General features: G+C 37.4%; 1 protein-coding gene across 3 annotated transcripts in view; it reads left to right on the forward strand.

Annotated features, from left to right (window-relative positions):
• The window catches only part of LOC145986484 (integrin beta-PS-like), a 79,960-nt gene that overhangs the window by 37,457 nt on the left and 22,788 nt on the right, over positions 1-19,715 (forward strand). The window contains exons 4-7 of one of the 3 annotated variants that reach the window (XM_083120546.1): positions 5,176-5,260; positions 9,698-9,868; positions 10,420-10,680; positions 16,602-16,754. In XM_083120546.1, the coding sequence (XP_082976672.1) occupies positions 5,176-5,260; positions 9,698-9,868; positions 10,420-10,680; positions 16,602-16,754 (670 nt within the window). The remainder of the gene's footprint in view (positions 1-5,175; positions 5,261-9,697; positions 9,869-10,419; positions 10,681-16,601; positions 16,755-19,715) is intronic. The other 2 variants (XM_083120547.1, XM_083120548.1) reach the window with 2 other exon arrangements.

The following is a 19,715-nucleotide window of genomic DNA, read 5'->3' on the forward strand; positions in this document are numbered from 1 at the left end:
ACAGGGTTATAGAACATTCTCTGTCTTGCCTCGATAATTTTCTATCTCCTTAAATCATAGTCACATTATTCAAAAAGCCAAAAACCTAATTTTATCTAGTGTAAAATAGAAAATTTCCTGGGGAGGGGGCTGGAGCAACCTCAACCCCACCTTGGATACGTGCTATTAACAATAACAGGGTTATAGAACATTCTCCGTCTTGTCTCGATAATTATTTCTCCCAAATTATCATCACATTATTCAAGAAGCCAAAATCCTAATTTTATCTAGTGTAAACAGAAAAAAATCCTGAAGGGGGGCTCGAGCCTCCTGATTCCCACCTTGGATACGTGCTATTGACAATAATAAGGTTATAGAACGCTCTCCATCTTGTCTCGATAATTATTTCTCTCAGATTTATAAATTTATTATCTTTACATTATTCAAGACGCCAAAAATCTAATTTTATCTAGTGTATATTGAAAAATTTCCTGAGAGGGGGCTCGAGCCACCTCATCCCCACCTTGGATACGTGCTATTAACAATAACAGGGGTATAAATATGATCCATCTTGCCTCGACAATTATTTCTCTCCTTACATTATTTTCACATTATTCAAGAAGCCAAAAACCTAATTTTATCTAACGTAAACTGTAGAATTTCCTGGGGAAAGGGTCGAGCCCCCTGTGCCCCATCTTGGATACGTGCTATTATCAATAACAGGGTTACGGAACATTCTCCGTCTTTCCACGATAATTATTTATTTCCTTAAATTATTGTCACATTATTTTATTTCACACCACAAGAAACCAAAAACCTCATTTTATCTAATGTAAACCTAAAACTTTCGGGGGGGGGGCTCGAGCCCCCTAAGCCCCCCTCTGGATATGTGCCTGACCATAACGTACTTCAAATGTCTTGTCAATAGCTTCATTTGTGTTGTTTATGTTGCCTTGGAGATTGCACGACAACAATAAAATGGAATTAATTCGTGAACATTTTCGTGCGATGATTTTTTACGATTTTCGACGTGGATTATCAAGACAAGAGTGCATCGATCAACTTACTTCCACATTTGTCGATGAAGCCCCATCCTTTGCCACTGTGAAACGCTGGTATAACGAATTTAATCATGGCCGCCATTCGCTCACCGACGAGATTCGCGAAGGTCGTCCAAAATCAGTTGTTGTTCAAGAAAACATTGATGCTGTGCAAAACCTAATACTGCAAGATCGTCATGTGAGATATTGTGAGATTGAGGCAACCATAGGCATTAGTTCCACCAGCATATATAAAATATTACATGATCATTTAGCTGTGACAAAGGTATGTTCTCGTTGGATCCCAAACAATTTGACAAAAACTCAAAAAGACGCTCGTGTCAATTGGTGCAAACAAATTCTCAATAAATACAATCGTGGTGCTTCAAAAGACGTATATAAGATTGTAACAGGTGACGAATCATGGATATATGCATATGAGCTGGAACGTAAACAGCAGTCGACTGTATGGGTGTTTCAAGATGAACCCAATCCAACAAAAGTTGTTCGGGAAAACTGGTGATGTGGCAACTGTGCCTTTAGAGGAACGTAGAACGGTCAACTCTGAATGGTACACAACAATTTGTTTGCCAGAGGTCTTCGGTCAAATACGGAAAACAAACAAATGCCGTCGGATCATTCTTCATCAAGACAATGCCAGCTGTCACACATCTCGTCTAACAACCGACTTTATGAACAGTCAAAAAATCGCATTGATGGGTCATCCGCCGTACAGTCCTGATTTGGCACCCAATGACTTCTTCTTGTTCCCGAATGTCAAGAATAAATTGCGTGGACAACGATTTTCGTCAGCGGAAGACGCCATTGATGCGTTCAAAAACCATATTATGGAGGTGTCTCAAGAAGATTGGAAAAACTGCTTTGACAAATGGTTCGAACGAATGCAAAAGTGTATTGACCATAAAGGAGAATACTTCGAAAAACAATAAAGCAGTTTTCAATGCCAAATTCCTGTTTTTTCATTGTTAGGCTCAAAATATAAATAGTGACCCTCGTAAATATATTATGCAGTTAAAAAAAATTTGCAGTGCAATATTTGTTTGTGACATGTTTATTGCTATGTACACGTGTATTGATTGTGATTGAAGTTGTAATTTATTCTTGTTCTATAGACTACAGTGCTGATATTCCTATCTATAGTAGTATAGAACACGTCATCTTGTTACATAAGTATATTTCAACATAAATAAACTTACACTATATATATATATATATATATATATATTACATCAACTCAGTGGTGTCCATTACACCAATGGTGCATCCCTCCCACATCACATCCAAATCGCCATTAAGTATTTGATTACAGCACTGAAAGTCACTTTTTTAAAGCTTTACTGAACATTATACTTTATCTGCCCCTAAATATGGTTGCCCATCCCTCCCAAGACCATGGACACACAACCCCCTCCCCCACCCTCTTGTTCATGTGACCAATTCAAATATTGTTTCATGAGACACATACAGAACCATAGCTACAAATTCCTAAGGCTGGGGCAAGAATACAATAAGGTGTCTCCTTCAAAAAAAACTCGCACCCTCTTCCATGGCCAGGTTACGCTACTCACTTGTAGCTCCCCAATTTCCTCATCAGTGTGGGTGCCCATTGGTCCCATAAACAGGCTGAAATCTCAGGAGAAAAGATGTTGAGCTTCCTCCAGGAGACTTGAAGGTGTGCACCCTTCCCCCCCCCCCAACCCTAGCCAGAGCCCAACTTAGACCTGATGGCCACAGTGCAGGACAAGAATACAATAATATTGTCAATAAAACTACAGTATCAAAACGTTGCACTTTCTTTAAATTAAGCAGTATTCCAATACTAACATTATATTTTAAGAAGTGACATTATTAATAAGTATCGAGCATATGGTTGTGTCTCATATTTTTCAGAAACAGCTCATCAAAACACAAAACATGCATATTTGTGAGCAAAGGGAGCACAAAACATTTTACGTTCATTTCTTTCCAGGTTTGCAAGAATATTAATTTCATAGGATTTAGCTTCTCTTTTCATACACTCTGCCGAAAATGTGTGCATCACCCCGAAATGGAATGAAAAGTTGATAAAATATCAGGTGAATTGTAAAGTTGCTGTAAAAAAAACCTCTAGTTTTACAGATTAACCTCGTGTACTATCCAAAGGGGGGCCTTTGGATACTATACGACTTCCCAATGGAATATAGGAATTTCGTACCATATCACTAAATATAGTTCCCAAAATCCCTCGATAATCTAAGGTATGAAGAGCTTCTCACTCAAAGTCTATGCTCAATCCCCACCAAAATTTTCATGGCAATTTTAGATATACTGCTAATATTGCAGAGTAAATATTGTGCCCTCCAGAAAAAAATACTCCCTCTGTCCCATAATTATAGTCCGGTATGCCAAAATGGTGACTTTTTATTTATGTTCTTTTGGATACTTGATCGGCAAATTTGTACTGATCCTTGAGTAACAACGTTGTATGACTCATTCCCATGTTTAAGTTTCTTCTTCTGTATACACCAATGTCACAGTTTGCCTATCGGACAAATATTATGGGACTACAAACAAAAGTGTACCGGACAATAATTATGGGACAGAGGGAGTAATTCTCATTCCCAACACCAGAATTTGCATATAATCCTAAGATGTAAAAGTAATATGCAAGAGTTGGATATCCAGGTCCGTAACCAGAATTGATCTCCAGGGGGGCTCATGGGTTATCAGGGGGGGCTTTGTACATCAAGTCCATTTTTCAAAAGTTTAACAGTATTAAATGAAGGTAAATCATGTGTGGGGGAGGTGGTCATTAAGTTACATAAAGTTTAGAAATATCACACAACTACTACATTGTAACTATATCTTTTAAAATATCGTTTGAAGTGTTAATTGGCTGATATTAAAATCATCCTTTACTATACACTCCATAGTATGTTTGATGATGCAGATATTTATATCACCCAAGAAAAGATGGACAATATTCAATCATAGTGCCTAGCATACATTCCACTCCCCGGCCGAAACAATAAAACTCCCCTTTGTTCCCAAAACTTGCGAGCTGTTAACCTTCGAAGCAGATGTGGATGGAATTTGCATAATGACATCAAAGTCACAGATTTCTGTATAAATGGGAGGTCGCAACAGGAGCAACGAAGGTACAGATAAAGAAGCTCCCCTGCGAAGGAAGGATGAAGGAATGTAATAGCTGCTGTTCATGCTCCCTGAACTTAGAAAACTTCGTGAATAATTTTTAGACCCTTGGCAACACCTCGGGCTCCTGGTGAATGAATAACTATATTTCACCTTCTTCTCTATTGATGATCTGATGAAGAATAAGCATTTCACAATGTAGTTTTGTCTTTTTCAAAATACTGAACCCATTGACATCCTAAATCTTTATAATTCTCCTCCTCATCATGATTGGTTGATTCCTTACTGATCACTGTTTTGAGCTTCAATGAGTCTTCAAACCCAGAAGGTAACTGTAGATCAACTTTGTCGTCTCTGTGTTCTAGCCACTCACTGATTCTTACATCTATATTATACATTTTTTGTCACAGTATTAACAAGCTGATATAAAATCACTTATAAACATTTTGTATTGTCTATTAACAGGACAAAAAAACATTACAGATATGAAAACTCACTAGAAACAATACAGACGTATGGACTAAATAATGCAAAAATCATAATATAATTGTAACGTGATCTGTTGCAGGTGAGCTCTGAATTCACTCTGACAGCACTTCTTCCATAACAATGGTCTCTCTCATACTGTCTTTTGTGCTATGTCATAAGAATGTGATCACATCACTCCTGATACTATAGAAGTCAACTAGAGAGCACCACAGGCCAATACTTTAAATACTGTTAAAATGACACTTAGTTAATTTTGAATGTGAGGACAGCAGTCACCTGCAACCAATTGCAGGTTAATACGGATATATTTTGCCATCTTTTTGCATCATTTATACCTGTTCACTGCTTTGATGCAACACATATTACTAATATTGTCTCCATGATGGTAATTTTTCGTCTCCTCCAATATTGATTACATTATTGAGAATATGATCTGTTTCAATGAATTCACATACGTTGTACAAAAATGTGATAAGCTTTTAACTTTGTGATTCTTTTTCTTTTTGTGACCAAGTTTAATAGAGCCTTGTGAAAGATGTGTAGCACCATATGGATATCGCAACCACATGTCACTTAGTGAAGATACTGGGAGTTTTTCTGTAAGTGTTTACTCTGTTCTTTATTGATTGACTGACTGTTCGTTGCAGTTACTCCTTAATTACTGGTTTACAAGGGTTTTATTACTGGGTTTTGGTTTACTTTTCTCTCTAGCACAGTGTTCAAAGTTGTGTGCATGCAGGGGAGGGGTTCCAGGGGGTATGCAACTTTCATAAATCATCTCTCCTACCTACTGCATTGTCTCCATGTTGATCCATACAAACATTCCAAAACCCATCATCAAATTCAATCAAGCATCCCCCGAGCTAGGAATTCCCATTTCGAGCACTGCTGTAGCATTAATACTGTGCAGCTAGGGTGATAGTCGAAGAGGTTTCAAGCTGCTGTAATATGTGTGTTTTAACTTTTTGTAGAGAGCACTTCCTTTGCCAATGGATTTAATTGGCATAGGATGGTTGCTGTATGGCTATTAAATGGAATACAAGTTTCCTTTTAAAGTGTTACGAATTTATGGAGTAGGATAAGATTAAATTTAGCTGCAGTGCCATGGTATAGGGTGGGTCATTTATACTTTTGCATATATTTTTTCTCAGTGTATCCAAGAAAATTAGTATAGAGGTAACATTATGCAAATAGAAAAACCTTAATGAAATAGAGAATAGAGAGAGGAGAAAAGGAGAGTGTGTGTGTATGGCTGCACAAATGCATGTGTGTGTGTGTGTGTGTGCATTATTATTTATTAGATATACGAGGGTCGTTCAAGGAAAAAGTTTCCCTTTTTTTTGGAGAAAGTACGAGCCCGATAAATGAATGAAACTAGCAATGTGTTCTTTTGTCTTTCCTCTACATTTACACACAATGCAATGTTTGTGCAGGCTACCGTGTATGATTAGCATGAGTCATGCAGTGAGAAACGTGCCCTGGCCATAAGGAGTAGCGAGTCATGGCAGAACAACTGTTTTGACGGTATGGAGTATTGCTCACAGAGTTTTTGAAGAAAGGGGAAACAGTCAATGCTGCTCGTTATTGCCAAACACTGGAGAAAGTGAAAAAAGCAATTCGCCGCAAACGTCCTGGACTCCTTTCTGCTGGTGTCATTCTTTTGGATGACAATGCTAGTCCCTATTCGGCAGCACTAACACAGGATAAACTTCGAGAAATTAAATGGGAAAGGTTACCACCCCCCTACAGCCTTGTTTCCTGCACTAAAGTCCCAGCTGCAGGGTCAACATTTTCACACTGATTTGTAGGTTCAGACAGCCGTGAAAAGTGTTCTTCGTTCCCTGGACCCCGATTTTTTTTGCAGATGGCTTTCAAAAACTTGTGCAACGATGGGACAAATGCTTGTGCCGCCTTGGAAATTATGTTGAAAAGTGAGAAAGAACCATGGTACATGGTGCAACTTGGTTGTTGTCTGTAACTTAAGATATAAATTTTTTACAACATAGGGAATTTTTTTTCCTTGAACGACCCTCGTACAATAACTACATGAAACCATTAAAACACTGTAATATAATACTGGATAATGAACATTTTTCCTCTCCAGCTCTTGAAATAGAAATGTTAAGTGAGAGAATGTATGTTGGATAATTGTGAAAATTTGGGAGTTTAACATGGTGACAATGAGGCAATTTGGGGGGTGGGGGATGCTTTGTATAAATTTTCCTATTATCTGATGAAAAATTATGGATACTCGAGTTTGGACTCCAATTAACAATTAACCAGAAGTCCTACATAAAAACGAGTTACATCAAAATTTGGCTTATTTAATTCTGAGTTAAGATATGGTATCAAATTTTTTTTCTTGTATGGCTTCCGTTTTTTATCATTGTGAGAACAAAAAAAAGTGCCTTTTTTGTCTTTTCCAAATGACTGCTCTCTTTGATATTCTACAAATAAACTTGTGGTCCGATCATGATGACATTTAAATACAGTGCAGGTAGAAAGGTTTTAAATACAACCCTTAATTTTCAGATTTTTAAAATCAGCCAAAAAAAAAACATGAATTTTGTGAAAAACCTTTTTCTTAAGAAATCAGTGGCATGCGCAAGGGTGGGGGGTTACCGGGTTTAAACCCCCCTTGAGCTTTTGAAATATTATGGAAAAGGCTGTAGAAAAAATTAAAAATGGCTAATTTATTATAGTCAAAGATCTGCGACAGTAATAATAATAATAACAATAGTCTACTACTACTACTAATAATTTGAATTATTATTCCAATGCAGCATAGAGAAAAACATAACATTCCAAACACAATATAAGTGGCCGTAAAGTTCAATTTTGCAATTTTTTTTGCAAAAAGTCATGCAGCGACTCTCGCGAGAATTGTGAAAATTCCTTGCTTCATTGCAGTGTGCCGACCTTATTGCAAACGTTCTTCCCGGTACTGATTTCACATCCCCTTGTGAACTCTCAAGTGATGCTGAGTCTACATCCACATCATTAAATAATGTTGAAGAAGTGCTTTGCGAATCACCTAGAAGTGATAAACGTCTTGGAATATCTATAAACTTACTTTTGAACGAAAACATAGACTCACTGAAATTTAGCAACATGTATTCTCACGCTTCATCATCATCCTGGGTGAGTTCCATAAATGTAATTTCCCTGTGCATATAGCACACGTAGTGGTGTGGCCACTTTGCAGGTGATGTGATCAGCATCATGCTCCTGCAGCCTTTATCCCCCAAGTTTGCTCTCAGGTACCCGTTGATATTAGGCTGGGTGCGGAGACAAGGCTAGATAAATTCCAACCAATTACCAGGAATTGAACCTGGATCTCCCACTAGGTTGTCATACTAGACCACCGCGGCTCCTTGAATGAGTTTCATATTTTGATTATTTCAATAAATTTAATATATTTGCTTGTTTTTATGGATTTTCTTCACACTTGAAATGTCTCACCTATCATATACAAATAACTGTTGACTAGACAATTATTTTGTAACAAAGAAACAAAAAAAATGTAATTTTGTTTTATTGCTTTCATAAATATATTTATGTAGATCTCTACTACTTAATAATAGTAGTGATATAAGTAGTAACAGCAGCTGCATTAGTAGTATTATTAGTAGTAATTAAACTAATTAATTAATTATAAGTATTATTAATTAATTAATTAGAGTATAATAAAACAATGGTAATGTGAATTTGTAGAAAGTTTTCGAAATAACCCCCCCCCCCCCTTGATGAAATCCTGCGTACGCTACTGTAAGAAATACTACACATGCTATCACAACGATGTCTGTTGAACCATGGAAACTGCTGGCTGTTACTGCATGTGGTTTTGTCATGTTCACTTCACACTTACTACATTGAATAAATATATGAAAAGAGCTCCAAAACAAATCCAAGATCTTATTTGTAGGACTATCCAATACTAAGAAATTGAATAAGCTAAATTTTGATGTAACTCGTATTTATGTATACACTCTACTGGTTAATTGTTAATTGGTGTCCAAACTCGATAATTTATAATCTGATAGTAACTGCTCATATTTCCCCACTTTGAGCACTGAGCAGTGACTTTCTCATAAAAATACCACTCAATTTAAAAACTAACCTTAGCTCTGTACTACACACACACAAACACACACACACACACACATCCATGCACACACTAAGTATTGTTGGCATCAAGGTCACCAAATGTGATATAATCTACAACTTACAATACATTTCACTGAATAACATCCATTAATTTGAAAGGTATAAAGATTTACCTGATATTAGGATAACAACATTACTGGGTTCGCATAGGTGTTTGTAGATTTGTGAGCAATAACTAATAGAATAAGAAATCACAGAATCATAATTCACGTATACAAGGGCAAATCGAAAAGTCTTTTCCCATTTTTTTTTTTGCTGAAATAATAAACATGCAGGGAAATCAAAATATAGGAATTGTTCTATGTACCTTACACTATTTTTCCACATAGTCCATATTTGTCCCATTGCACCACTAGCATGGAGATGCCGCTGTGATAGAATTTAGCCGGTCGATTGTGGAACCACCGCCAAACGGCATCTTCACTTCGTCGTTGCAAATGAACCTCTGTCCTTCCAGGAACTTCTTCAGTGGACCGAACATGTGGAAATCACTGGGGGCAAGGTCTGGACTATACAGTTGATTTTCCATATGGATCTCGATGGGCGTTCATACCTTGCTCCATAGATAATGAATAACACTTTGCTGCTCATACGACGTGGATGTGTTGAGTACTACAGCCATCTTTGCAAACTGACAGCAGCACCGTGCCATGGAGCAGCCAAGAGTTAACGCTGGACCGTTCCAAGTAAAACCTATTGCATTGAATGCATATCTCTGTTTCTCAATCACACTAATATCGGCTGAAAAAAAATAGGGACAAAGACTTTTCGATTTGCCCTCGTACAATTAATAAGCTACTAAACACGGAAGTTCTCTTCCTGAATCCAATTAACAAACACTTCTTATTCTTAAATTAACATATTTAAAGGATGAAGTAAGAAGCGCAAATGTATCAGGAAATCTGGATAATCCAGAAGGTGGATTCGATGCTATTATGCAAGCAATTGTGTGCAAGAAAGAGATAGGATGGCGTGACCGTGCTCGGAAACTTCTGTTGTTTTCTACAGATGCTGAGTTCCATTATGCTGGAGATGGAAAGGTTTGTCACAAAATATGTTACAATAATAAAAAAAATTAGAGAAATAACTAAATGCCATCAATGTATACAAGAAGTCTCATAGCAATTGGAGCAGAAGTTTGTTACTTCAACATTGCAATCCAGAACTCGATAATATTGTAAAAAAGAGATACAATAACATATGGCAATTCTTGGAATATGCAAACACAATACATATTTTGTTTACTGAAATAGCAAAACATTTTTGAAGCAGACAGAGTAGTCCAATGAGGAATTTAATTTATTATTTTTTTTAAAACAAGACTAGAATTCATAACTTATATAGACATTTCAGATAATTTCCTTTAACCTCTACGTCTTTGCTGGAGTTTTCCAAATTAGCCTGTACAGAGTGCCATAAGATATTTAATATACTCATTTCACTAGTTTGTTTCCTCAATTGCTGAAGATAACACTAGTGTTGACATGTGCATGTGTATGAACTACATTTTTCACATAACTTTCCAGTTATGTGTGTGCTCTGAGCAATTTCAAAACCAGTTCACTTGATGTATTAATTTCACTATTTTCAGCTTGGAGGAATTGTGAAACCAAATGATGGCATGTGTCACATGGAAAATAATATCTATGATCACTCAGCTTTGCTAGATTATCCATCAGTATCACAAATAAATCTGAAAGTGAAAGAACACTCTATCAATGTAATATTTGCTGTTACATCTGAAATGTTAGCTATTTACGATCGCCTCGAAGATTATGTAGAAGGAGCAACAGCTGCAAGATTATTAAATGATTCTTCAAATATTGTAGAATTGGTACGTGACCATTATAATGTAAGTATTTAACATTTTTTGCCTTTTGTCTGATTTAATAAGACATCATGTTTGTGCTGTATCAGGATTTCTTCTACTGAACAAGTTTCTATGTTATTAAGGGCAACATACAAATAGAAGTATAGCAACATAAATTCATTATTATGATATATGGCTGAACTCTGTTTAATAATGTACAAGGCATGTCCAGAAAGTTCTGATTAGTCACAAAATAAAACAAGAACATAAATAGTAATTCAAATATATTGCATTAGTTACAGTGATTCATAAACCTACTTTTCGACATATTCACCACTGTTGTGTAGGTTTGTCATGGCATGGCACTAAATTTTATATGCACATGTCATGTGTCCTGCCAAAGACTGGATCTGTCCAGCGTTGCTGTTAAAACGTTGTCTTGCCAGATACTGCTTCAGTTGAAGGAAGAGATGAAAGTCACTAGGCCTGAAGTTGGGCCTGTACAGGGGGTAGTCAAATATCTCTCACTTGAAATGGTACAAAAATGTCCATGTGCTCTTATAGCTATATGGGGTCATGCACATTGGATCAGCCTTCTGTGATTTGCCCGCACCATCATCTGGCAATACTGTCACTCATGTCTAGTCCATACACCTCACATGATTGCCAGTGCATCCCTGCTGGCATTCACTTCTGAGCATGCAAAAATCTGATGATGGTTCGAATATCTCAGTTGACATGAGACTATATTAGAGATGCCACCTTTCTCCTAGCACTGACCTAAAATGGCTGTTTTCACAGCACTACGAGTGCACCAGATTACAGTCATATAGCATCTCCTCAGGCCTGTAGCCAGGAATTCTTTGTAACAGGGTCAAAGTCAATCCTAGAGGGGCAAATTTTTAATATATTGTGTCACATTGGCAGATATAGCAGGGTACACAAAGGTACTTGCCCCTTCCCCCAAAAGAGATAAGTAACAAAAAAGGGATGATATCATGAAACTGCAACGAACAAAAAAACAAACTTTGAGCAACATCAAATAGCAATATTTCGATAATGACCGTTCCAGATTGCCAAGGAGTTTAACATAAATAGGCTAATAGGGACTGCATCTACTTGATATTTACAGGTCGATAATGTTAATAGATGATTAATATGTACCAACAACTTTGGGCCTCTCTGCAGAGCTGATTAAGGGAGCCCTTTATAAATCGTGCTTCATAACGTTTCCCCTCTAGTTTCCAGTATGCAAGATTTTCATGCACAAAGGAATCTAACAATAATCCAACAACACCATTGTGTTGTGTTATGCAAGAAAAATCGAATTAATTAAATGATAATGGTAACATATTATCTACACTTCGATGAATTGTGTAAAAATTGTAATACAATTTTTTGTTCTTGCTAAAACATTAAAACACCACGGACTCTATTTCCTTCAAAGGGGAGACTCTTGCATCACTACAGACAATGTTTGCCTACTGGTTACGTTAAAACGAAATCCATACCCATAAAAAAATGGAATAAAGATTATGATTATGAATATTATTATAACCATTTTGCAAAATATTGTGTGAAATGTATTGTATTATATGGTAGTTGAAATACATGTTTTGACACCTGGCAAACAAATAGGAATCCCTTGTTTGATCAATGACTTCTTGGATTACAAAGTCATCATTAATATTTCATATTAAGTTTCATAGAAAGAAATTGTTTTAATAGGGTACAAATAATTTTACGGGGCGCCATGGTATTCTCTTTAACATTTTTTTTTCATATAGATCGTCTGGCTCACAGGGTCGACTCCTGCCACCCCATAGCTATGGCTCTGAGTTTGGACTAGAAGAATAGCAGACATTGCAAGAAAATTTTACGAAATGTATTTTTATTTGTATAAAATTTGAAATCGAGGGGAGGGGGGCAATTGCCGCTTGCAAGTGCCTTTGGCCATCTGGAAGAAAAATGCAAGGAACACGTAAAAACTAATTCCATCATGAGTATCCAATTGTCCTGCTATTCTTAGATTCTCCTAGTCTTGTTGTTTTACTTCAATGTTTGCTTCCCCTAGAATGGACTTCTGTCCAAGGTCGGAGGGAGGGACAATGCCCCTTGCCTCCTGTAGTTGTGGCACTGTTTATGAGTGTCTCTTCATCAATTTCACATCATCACTCATTGTTGCGATTAGGTAGAAGTGGCAGAAAAGAACACTAAGTAACAAAAATCAAATATTCACTCCCTCTCTGTACCACATGAATCACTATTACAAAAAGGTAGACTTGGGAAACAAAAGTTTAAGCACCTCCAAGTTCATAGCAACACATCCAAGAAAAACATCCGAATACATTAGGCACCTTTAATACAAGACTACTCAAAATGTCACAACTGTTCTAGATACTAAAAATTGTGAAATCATTCCTTGAAGTCTGACTCTGGAAGGGAATTTTTCCCCCCAATCCTGATAGGACATTATAGGGAATCCCATACACCCTAATAAATCACAAAATCAATAAGTGTCTTTGTTATGTTGCTAGAGTAACACATGATACAATTGTAAAGATTAGTGAGAATTCCAGGTAGGAATTTGTTCTGTATTTTTCATGGGGGGGGGGGGGCAAAGTAGGCTCTCAAGGGGAGGCAAGTATGGGCCTGCATCTCCTCCTGCCTGCATATGCACGTTCTGCTCCATATGGATGCCATCATCGGAACTTACTTTCCGTGCTTCGTAAAAAGTATATAAGCTTACAAGTAGACAAAGTCTGACATTTATTTACAGACCATTTTCTGGTGGAAATACTGAAACCTAAGGACCAAAAAGAACACAATTTGACAACTATTTGGGAGCATAGCCATATTTAAAGGGGGGTGGAGTTCAACTCTTCACCCCCGAAAACATCTGACATGTTGGATTAATACAAGTTCAAAAACCAAACTCGGCAACTCATTTCCGAATACTTATTCAAAACTTTACATAAATACAACAGAGACAGATAACAGAACACTTGCTTGAGACAACTAAACCAGAATTTTCAAATGTTTGGAATTCCTGAAACTTGTGCGAAACAGTTCTTATTCTTGAATCACAACCAACCCTTGACCCCTCCACCTTGATTTCCCGTCATCTCCTCTTTCCAGTGTTGTTCCTGTTTCAAATGGGGCTGGTCAGGCAGAGGTAATTTTAAGTGGCAGCACTTCAGACAGGCAACAGTTCTCCTGTTTAAATACAGGGTGTGCCATATTGAAGAGATGCATTTCAAATGCACATTTGGTAGCAGTCGCATTGAAAATTCCCTTATGATTGCTCCAAGATTTCCTCTTTGACATTGAAATCTTCTGTTGTTGGATAAGGTGTTTGAGCCTCTCTTCGACAAGAACCTACGACCTCTGGCTTCACAGCAGGATATGATCATCTACACCCATCATCGAGTAGGTATATTCGGTCCCATAAAACACATACTTATATAGTACATAATGACTGTGTGTATATATAATGTATGGCAGTGACATGCACTGAGGAGTAGCTAGTCTAGCAGAGATAGATCAATCAATCTCACATTTCGAATTATATTCAAATCACAATATTTATTGTCTTGTTCAAGCCACAATTCATATGCAACACTTTCTTTTCCACGCGCTTCTCGTCCATCGGTCCGATCCGCAGACAAAGCTGGCTGGATACCCTAGCTCGCTCTTCTTCCGCCTGACCAGTTTCCAGGTAGAAAAGGCCACCCGAAGAAAATGGAAGATTTTTACCTCTACCTCCCTTGCCCTCTCGTCCCCCGCTGCAATGGTTGAAAGCCCAGGCTTTCAGGCCCGCCAGTCTATCTCCTATAGGACAGATAGGGGATTGATTTCTCATAGATTTTTTGTAAATCCTCTAAAGAACTCAGGGTAAAATTTTCTGCAGTACTTATGTTCTCTATGGGAACGTGTTATGTGCAGACAATAATGTTATGCTTTCTTTCTTTTCTTTTTTCAAGTGTGGAATATATAATGATTAAATTACAAATATGTGCTCAGGCTCTCACTCTCGTTTTAGTAGTGTTTTATTTAAATATACTACTCTTGGCCTCTAACAGTCATAAATACGGAGGTATTTATTTGGGCAAGAGAATGGGCGTTCATATTGTTGTTGGTTTGGTTTATTTTACCATATTTTACTTCTCTTTTCTGCCACATTTGGTTATCGCAAAAATGAGGATGATATGATGAAATTGATGAAGGGACCTCATATGAACAATCCAGGCCAGGATTCGAACCTGTGATGAGCGAGCATTCTTATCCTATGTGTTGTACTCTGCAGTGAATAATGAAATAATTTGGAATGAAAAATGTATCTCAGAACTCAAAAAGCCAAATGAATATTATTGAAGAAACTACAAAAAAGGGTGCTTTGTTGCCTGTTTTGTTTCTGTGCATAAAGTGTACTTCAAATCAACCAACCGTGGGGGAGTGGTTATCACAGCGCGCTACGATACCAGGAGTTTCAGATTCGAACCGTGACCTGAGCATGGGTGTTCTTTGTGTTTGTCCCTTCATTAATTTTATGATATCATCTTCGCAATTAACCAAATGTGACAAAAAAGCGACGTTAAGTAACAAAAATGAAATCAAATCATTGATTGATTGCTTGATTTGGTTTATTTTACTTCGCTTTTCCACCACTTTTGGCTAATCGCGAAGATGGTACGATAAAATTGATGAAGTGACACACACAAAGAATACCCATGGCCAAGCCGAGATTTGCTTAGTAGTCAAATCAAATCATTTTTTATTTTCGAATGTGGGTGGGTTTTACGTGTACTTTTTTTTTAGTACTCATACATCATTTTGCAATCTTTTCCCGTTATGGACATTCTTTTTTTTAGCAATGCTGAGTCCTAAAGGGGGGAGGTGTGTGACCCCCACCAACCCCACCCCTCCTTGAGCATGCCACTGACTGCTACCCCAAGTGTCGACGTCACCGCACGTCACTGATGTATGGGTGAATTAAGTATGGGTGAACATCCCTCTCCCCTGCCTGTTTGGGATGTGGGTTGACCCTCCATTTTGTTCATACAGGATGTACAAAATTCCAGACTAGTTAACCCAGATGTCACTTGCTATTTTTTTTTTAAACACTTCTAATTAATTTTCAAGTATCATATATTGGATGCTGAAGTGATGTGCTACTTGGGAGTTGGATTATTATTGATGAATTCGTGATTCCTTAACATTTTGGAGCTGACTTGAATTGGCATAATGTAATAACATAATCAATAGTATTTCCTTATGTTTGATGTCTGGGAGACATAATTGTAGATCTATGTGTTTAGATCATTTTAAATGTTCATTCATTTTGTTTAAAATGGCTATCATAATTCTACCTGTGTATGCAGTATCATCTGTGGCCTCTGCATCTTCTGGTTATCATCAAGGTTGGTATCATGGTTAACAAGATACCCAGGGCCTCCCCAATGGCATAGTGATAACGTCATCGCCTTGTAATTAACAGTTCCTGGGTTCGATACCAGGTGGAGGCACATGGCACAGTGGTTCGAGGGATCCCACTTTAAAACTGTAGGTCCACTCCAGATTAGCCTTTCTGTGCATAAAGTGGACTTAACAATTCAAAACAAGATACCCAAAGGTTGCAAATGGAATAAATAGTTCATACTATCTAATCCACACTTTTATGAAGCAGTGCAATCTTTTGACGCCAGCAAATTGGTTAAATGAAGTCAATTTTTTAGCAGATATTACAGGAAAAGCTCAACTTAATTTTGAAAACTAACAAACTGTGATATATGAATGTATGAGAAGGTGTACAATTTGAAAATAACTTTTTTGTTCTTTACTTTGTTGTATTATAGCATTGCTATTTAGTACAAGTACAAATTAGGTCTGTTTTTAACCTAAACTTAGTGCTAGGATTATTGCTTACTACCTAATAAGTTATTATTCTAAATTTATAATTTCAGGCAATTTCGTCAACAGTGGAAATCAAGGACAATGCTACACGCTCTGTAAAAGTTTCTTATTTCTCAAATTGTACAGATGGTCCAATGAGGGAGACGAATAAGTGTGATGGATTAAAAATTGGTACTGTTGTGAGCTTTACAGCTAAAATTGAGGTATGAGGGCCAGTCAATAAACAATGTAAATAAATTTATGACTCACCAAAGGTATCAGGCAAGGTCCAAGTGAGCATGGACCTTTTCAAAGCAATCTCAACCGAATTCAATGCACTTGGTCCAATGGGTATGCCAATCGTGAAATTCTTGGTGGAACCCATTCTTTGACATTCTTCAGAACCGGCTCTGTCTTCCTCATAGCAGCTTGTTTCGAGTCAAAACGTATATCTTAGTTTGAATTTCAGGCGAGGGAGCAAGAAAACAAAGCAAAGTCAGGCCTATATGGAGGATAGGGCACACATTCTGTATTTTTCTTGGCCAAATATTTGGGAACAACATTGGAAATGTGTGGTATCACATTGTCATGATGGAAATGCCAACCATGTGGGTACAGCTCTGAGCATATGCAAGTGGTTGATTAGGCTCCCCAAAACAGTCACATAATACTGTCAGTAACTGTGGTATTTGGTGGCACTTCATGCTAGTAAACAATTATTTTGCAGTTAAAGAACAAAATATCCATTACTTTCCTGCTGCAGGAGGGACCTTGACCTTATTTAGAATCAGAGAAGAGGGCAATTGTAGTGATATGGCCAATTTTCATCAAGTGATGATAGACTTTACGCATACAGCACCATGCTCCTCAACCAGATACCGGAGATCTTTACATGTCTCATTCCTGCTTCTGCTCAGCAACCTAAAATGCACAGACTAGACAAGTGTAATGTGCAAGTGCTCATGAACAATGACGAAGCACTGCCATGAGAGAGCTGTAACATGTCTGCCAGCTTGTTAACAGTTACCTAGTGAGCTTTATGAAAAATGACACCAGATGTGTTGATCGTTACCATGTTCATGGTTGTGGCTGGAGCACAGCAACCACCTTTGCAATTGATACATGCAGTGGCAGACAGTCCATATACCCATGGATAGGACATGCTACCCATCTCTAGGGAGGAGGGGGGGGGGGAGGTCAGCTGGTATTGAATATTTTTACAATTAAGCCTTGAAGCTTTCCTGGTGACGAATGATGAAAAGATTCTCTTGTGCTACTGACGAAGTGAGGAAAGGACATGTCTTTTGAGAATGTTACTCTCATCTTCAGGGTAGAAGTAGATTGAATATTTTTGTCAATAGTGTGAGACAGAAGATAAAGTGGCATACATTCTGGAACAATACAGAAAATACATATATCCTTGATATGAGGAATGAGTATGTTTTTGTAGCTCTGCTACCCCTCTTTCAAAGGAAGTGTTCACCACTGGATACATGGCCCTCTTAAAATTCTTTGAACCAGTGAAATGAACTTGACTGTGGCAGAGCATCTTACCCATAAAATTGCTGCAACAGTTGGTAAGCTTCCGAATTCTTTAAAGAAGCATAAAATTTCAAGGCTGTATACCATTCCTCCCATACTGATTCTGTCTTGAGTTAAGCCGGCTTTAGACGAAAGCATTTCCTTTACCATTTTTGCTAGCATAAATGCTATGTAAATGCTTCCAAAAATCTGAAAACAGAAAGCACTTTACACGAAAGCATTTTATGGAACATTTTCGTTACCTGTTTCAATTACAATGTACAATACATACAGCATGAAAGGCACGCCGAGTTACACCGTCAATGCTGGGTGTAAAGTGTTTACAATTGAAAAAGCTAAAATATTCTTCCATACGTGTACAGTAAACATTGTCAAGTATGCATTTAATCAACGCCAATCTTCTCTACCTAAAACCATTTAATACGAAGCGATATTTCTCTCTGTTGAATATTTATCGTCGTTTAAAAGTGTGAATTGATACATGGTGATACGTTGTTTACATCTCACATGACCGCCATTACATTTGCACTCGTGACCATGAGGTCACTTCCAATTGGTTATGCTACGAAAAATGTTATGGAAATAGAGCCAGTTCTATTCTTGAGAAATGCCATGAAATATGCCATGGCATATGAAATGCCATAACATTTCTCACTTTACACAGTAGTTTTTTGGTCACGGCATAAATGTTAAGAAAAATGATAAGGAAAATGCTTTTGTCTAAAGTGGGCCTAAGACTGCTGCCGGAAAGTGAAAATAATCTGCTACATCTGCAGCTTAGTCAATTGTCCACGGTTGCCAGATGCATGCAGCAACCTGTTTCAAATTTTCCATTTTAGTTGTTCACATTCATACTAATTGCAAATAATATCCACACCTCCTCACATTATTTAACAGATACATAGATTTCATCCATGAATCACTTGTTTGCATTTACATGCTGTGATATTGGTGTGAGTAGTGAATTCATTTTCATTATATATTGGCTGGCTCTTGTATATTGTGATGTGCTTGGAAATAGAGATTGCAGAAGATGGAAATTAAAGTGCCAGTATGAGTCAAAATACAGAGTGGTGCGAGGGTAAGATGTGGTAAGGGTGTTGACAAACAGAGATTAATGAATGTGGATTTAGAAGAAAGGTAAGGGAAAGTTGGACTACAGACAGAGACAGGACTTCGCTAGATCTGAAATTTGATTCGACTATATTGCAGGTAAATATTCTCCTAATCCAGCACAAAAATCTGCATTTGTAATTTTAGTCGAAGTGTGTAATAAAATTGTCTTTAGTGCCTAGCTCCAATTCCTGCATAAGATGGACTGGTGCTTGTTCATCCTCGAGCGGCATCCTTGTTAGAGGCAAATTATATTACAATACAATTGCTTAGCAGAAATTAAGACTATACAGAGGAACTGAATAATGTATCTTCAGCAATCTTCTTGTGTATAATGTGCCTCCCCGATGGGGCAGTAGTGGCACGTCACCTTGTAATCAAGTGGTCCCAGGTTCGATACCTGGTGGAGGCACATAGTGGATCGGATACCACTTTAAACTGTAGGTCCAGTTCCGATTAGCCTTACTGTGCATAAAGTGGACTTAAAATACCAAATCAATCAATCAATCTTGTGTAGAATATCTATAATA

Source organism: Lepisma saccharinum, chromosome 4, assembly GCF_977018435.1.
Source record: "Lepisma saccharinum chromosome 4, izLepSacc3.1, whole genome shotgun sequence".
NCBI classification, from domain to species: domain Eukaryota; kingdom Metazoa; phylum Arthropoda; class Insecta; order Zygentoma; family Lepismatidae; genus Lepisma; species Lepisma saccharinum.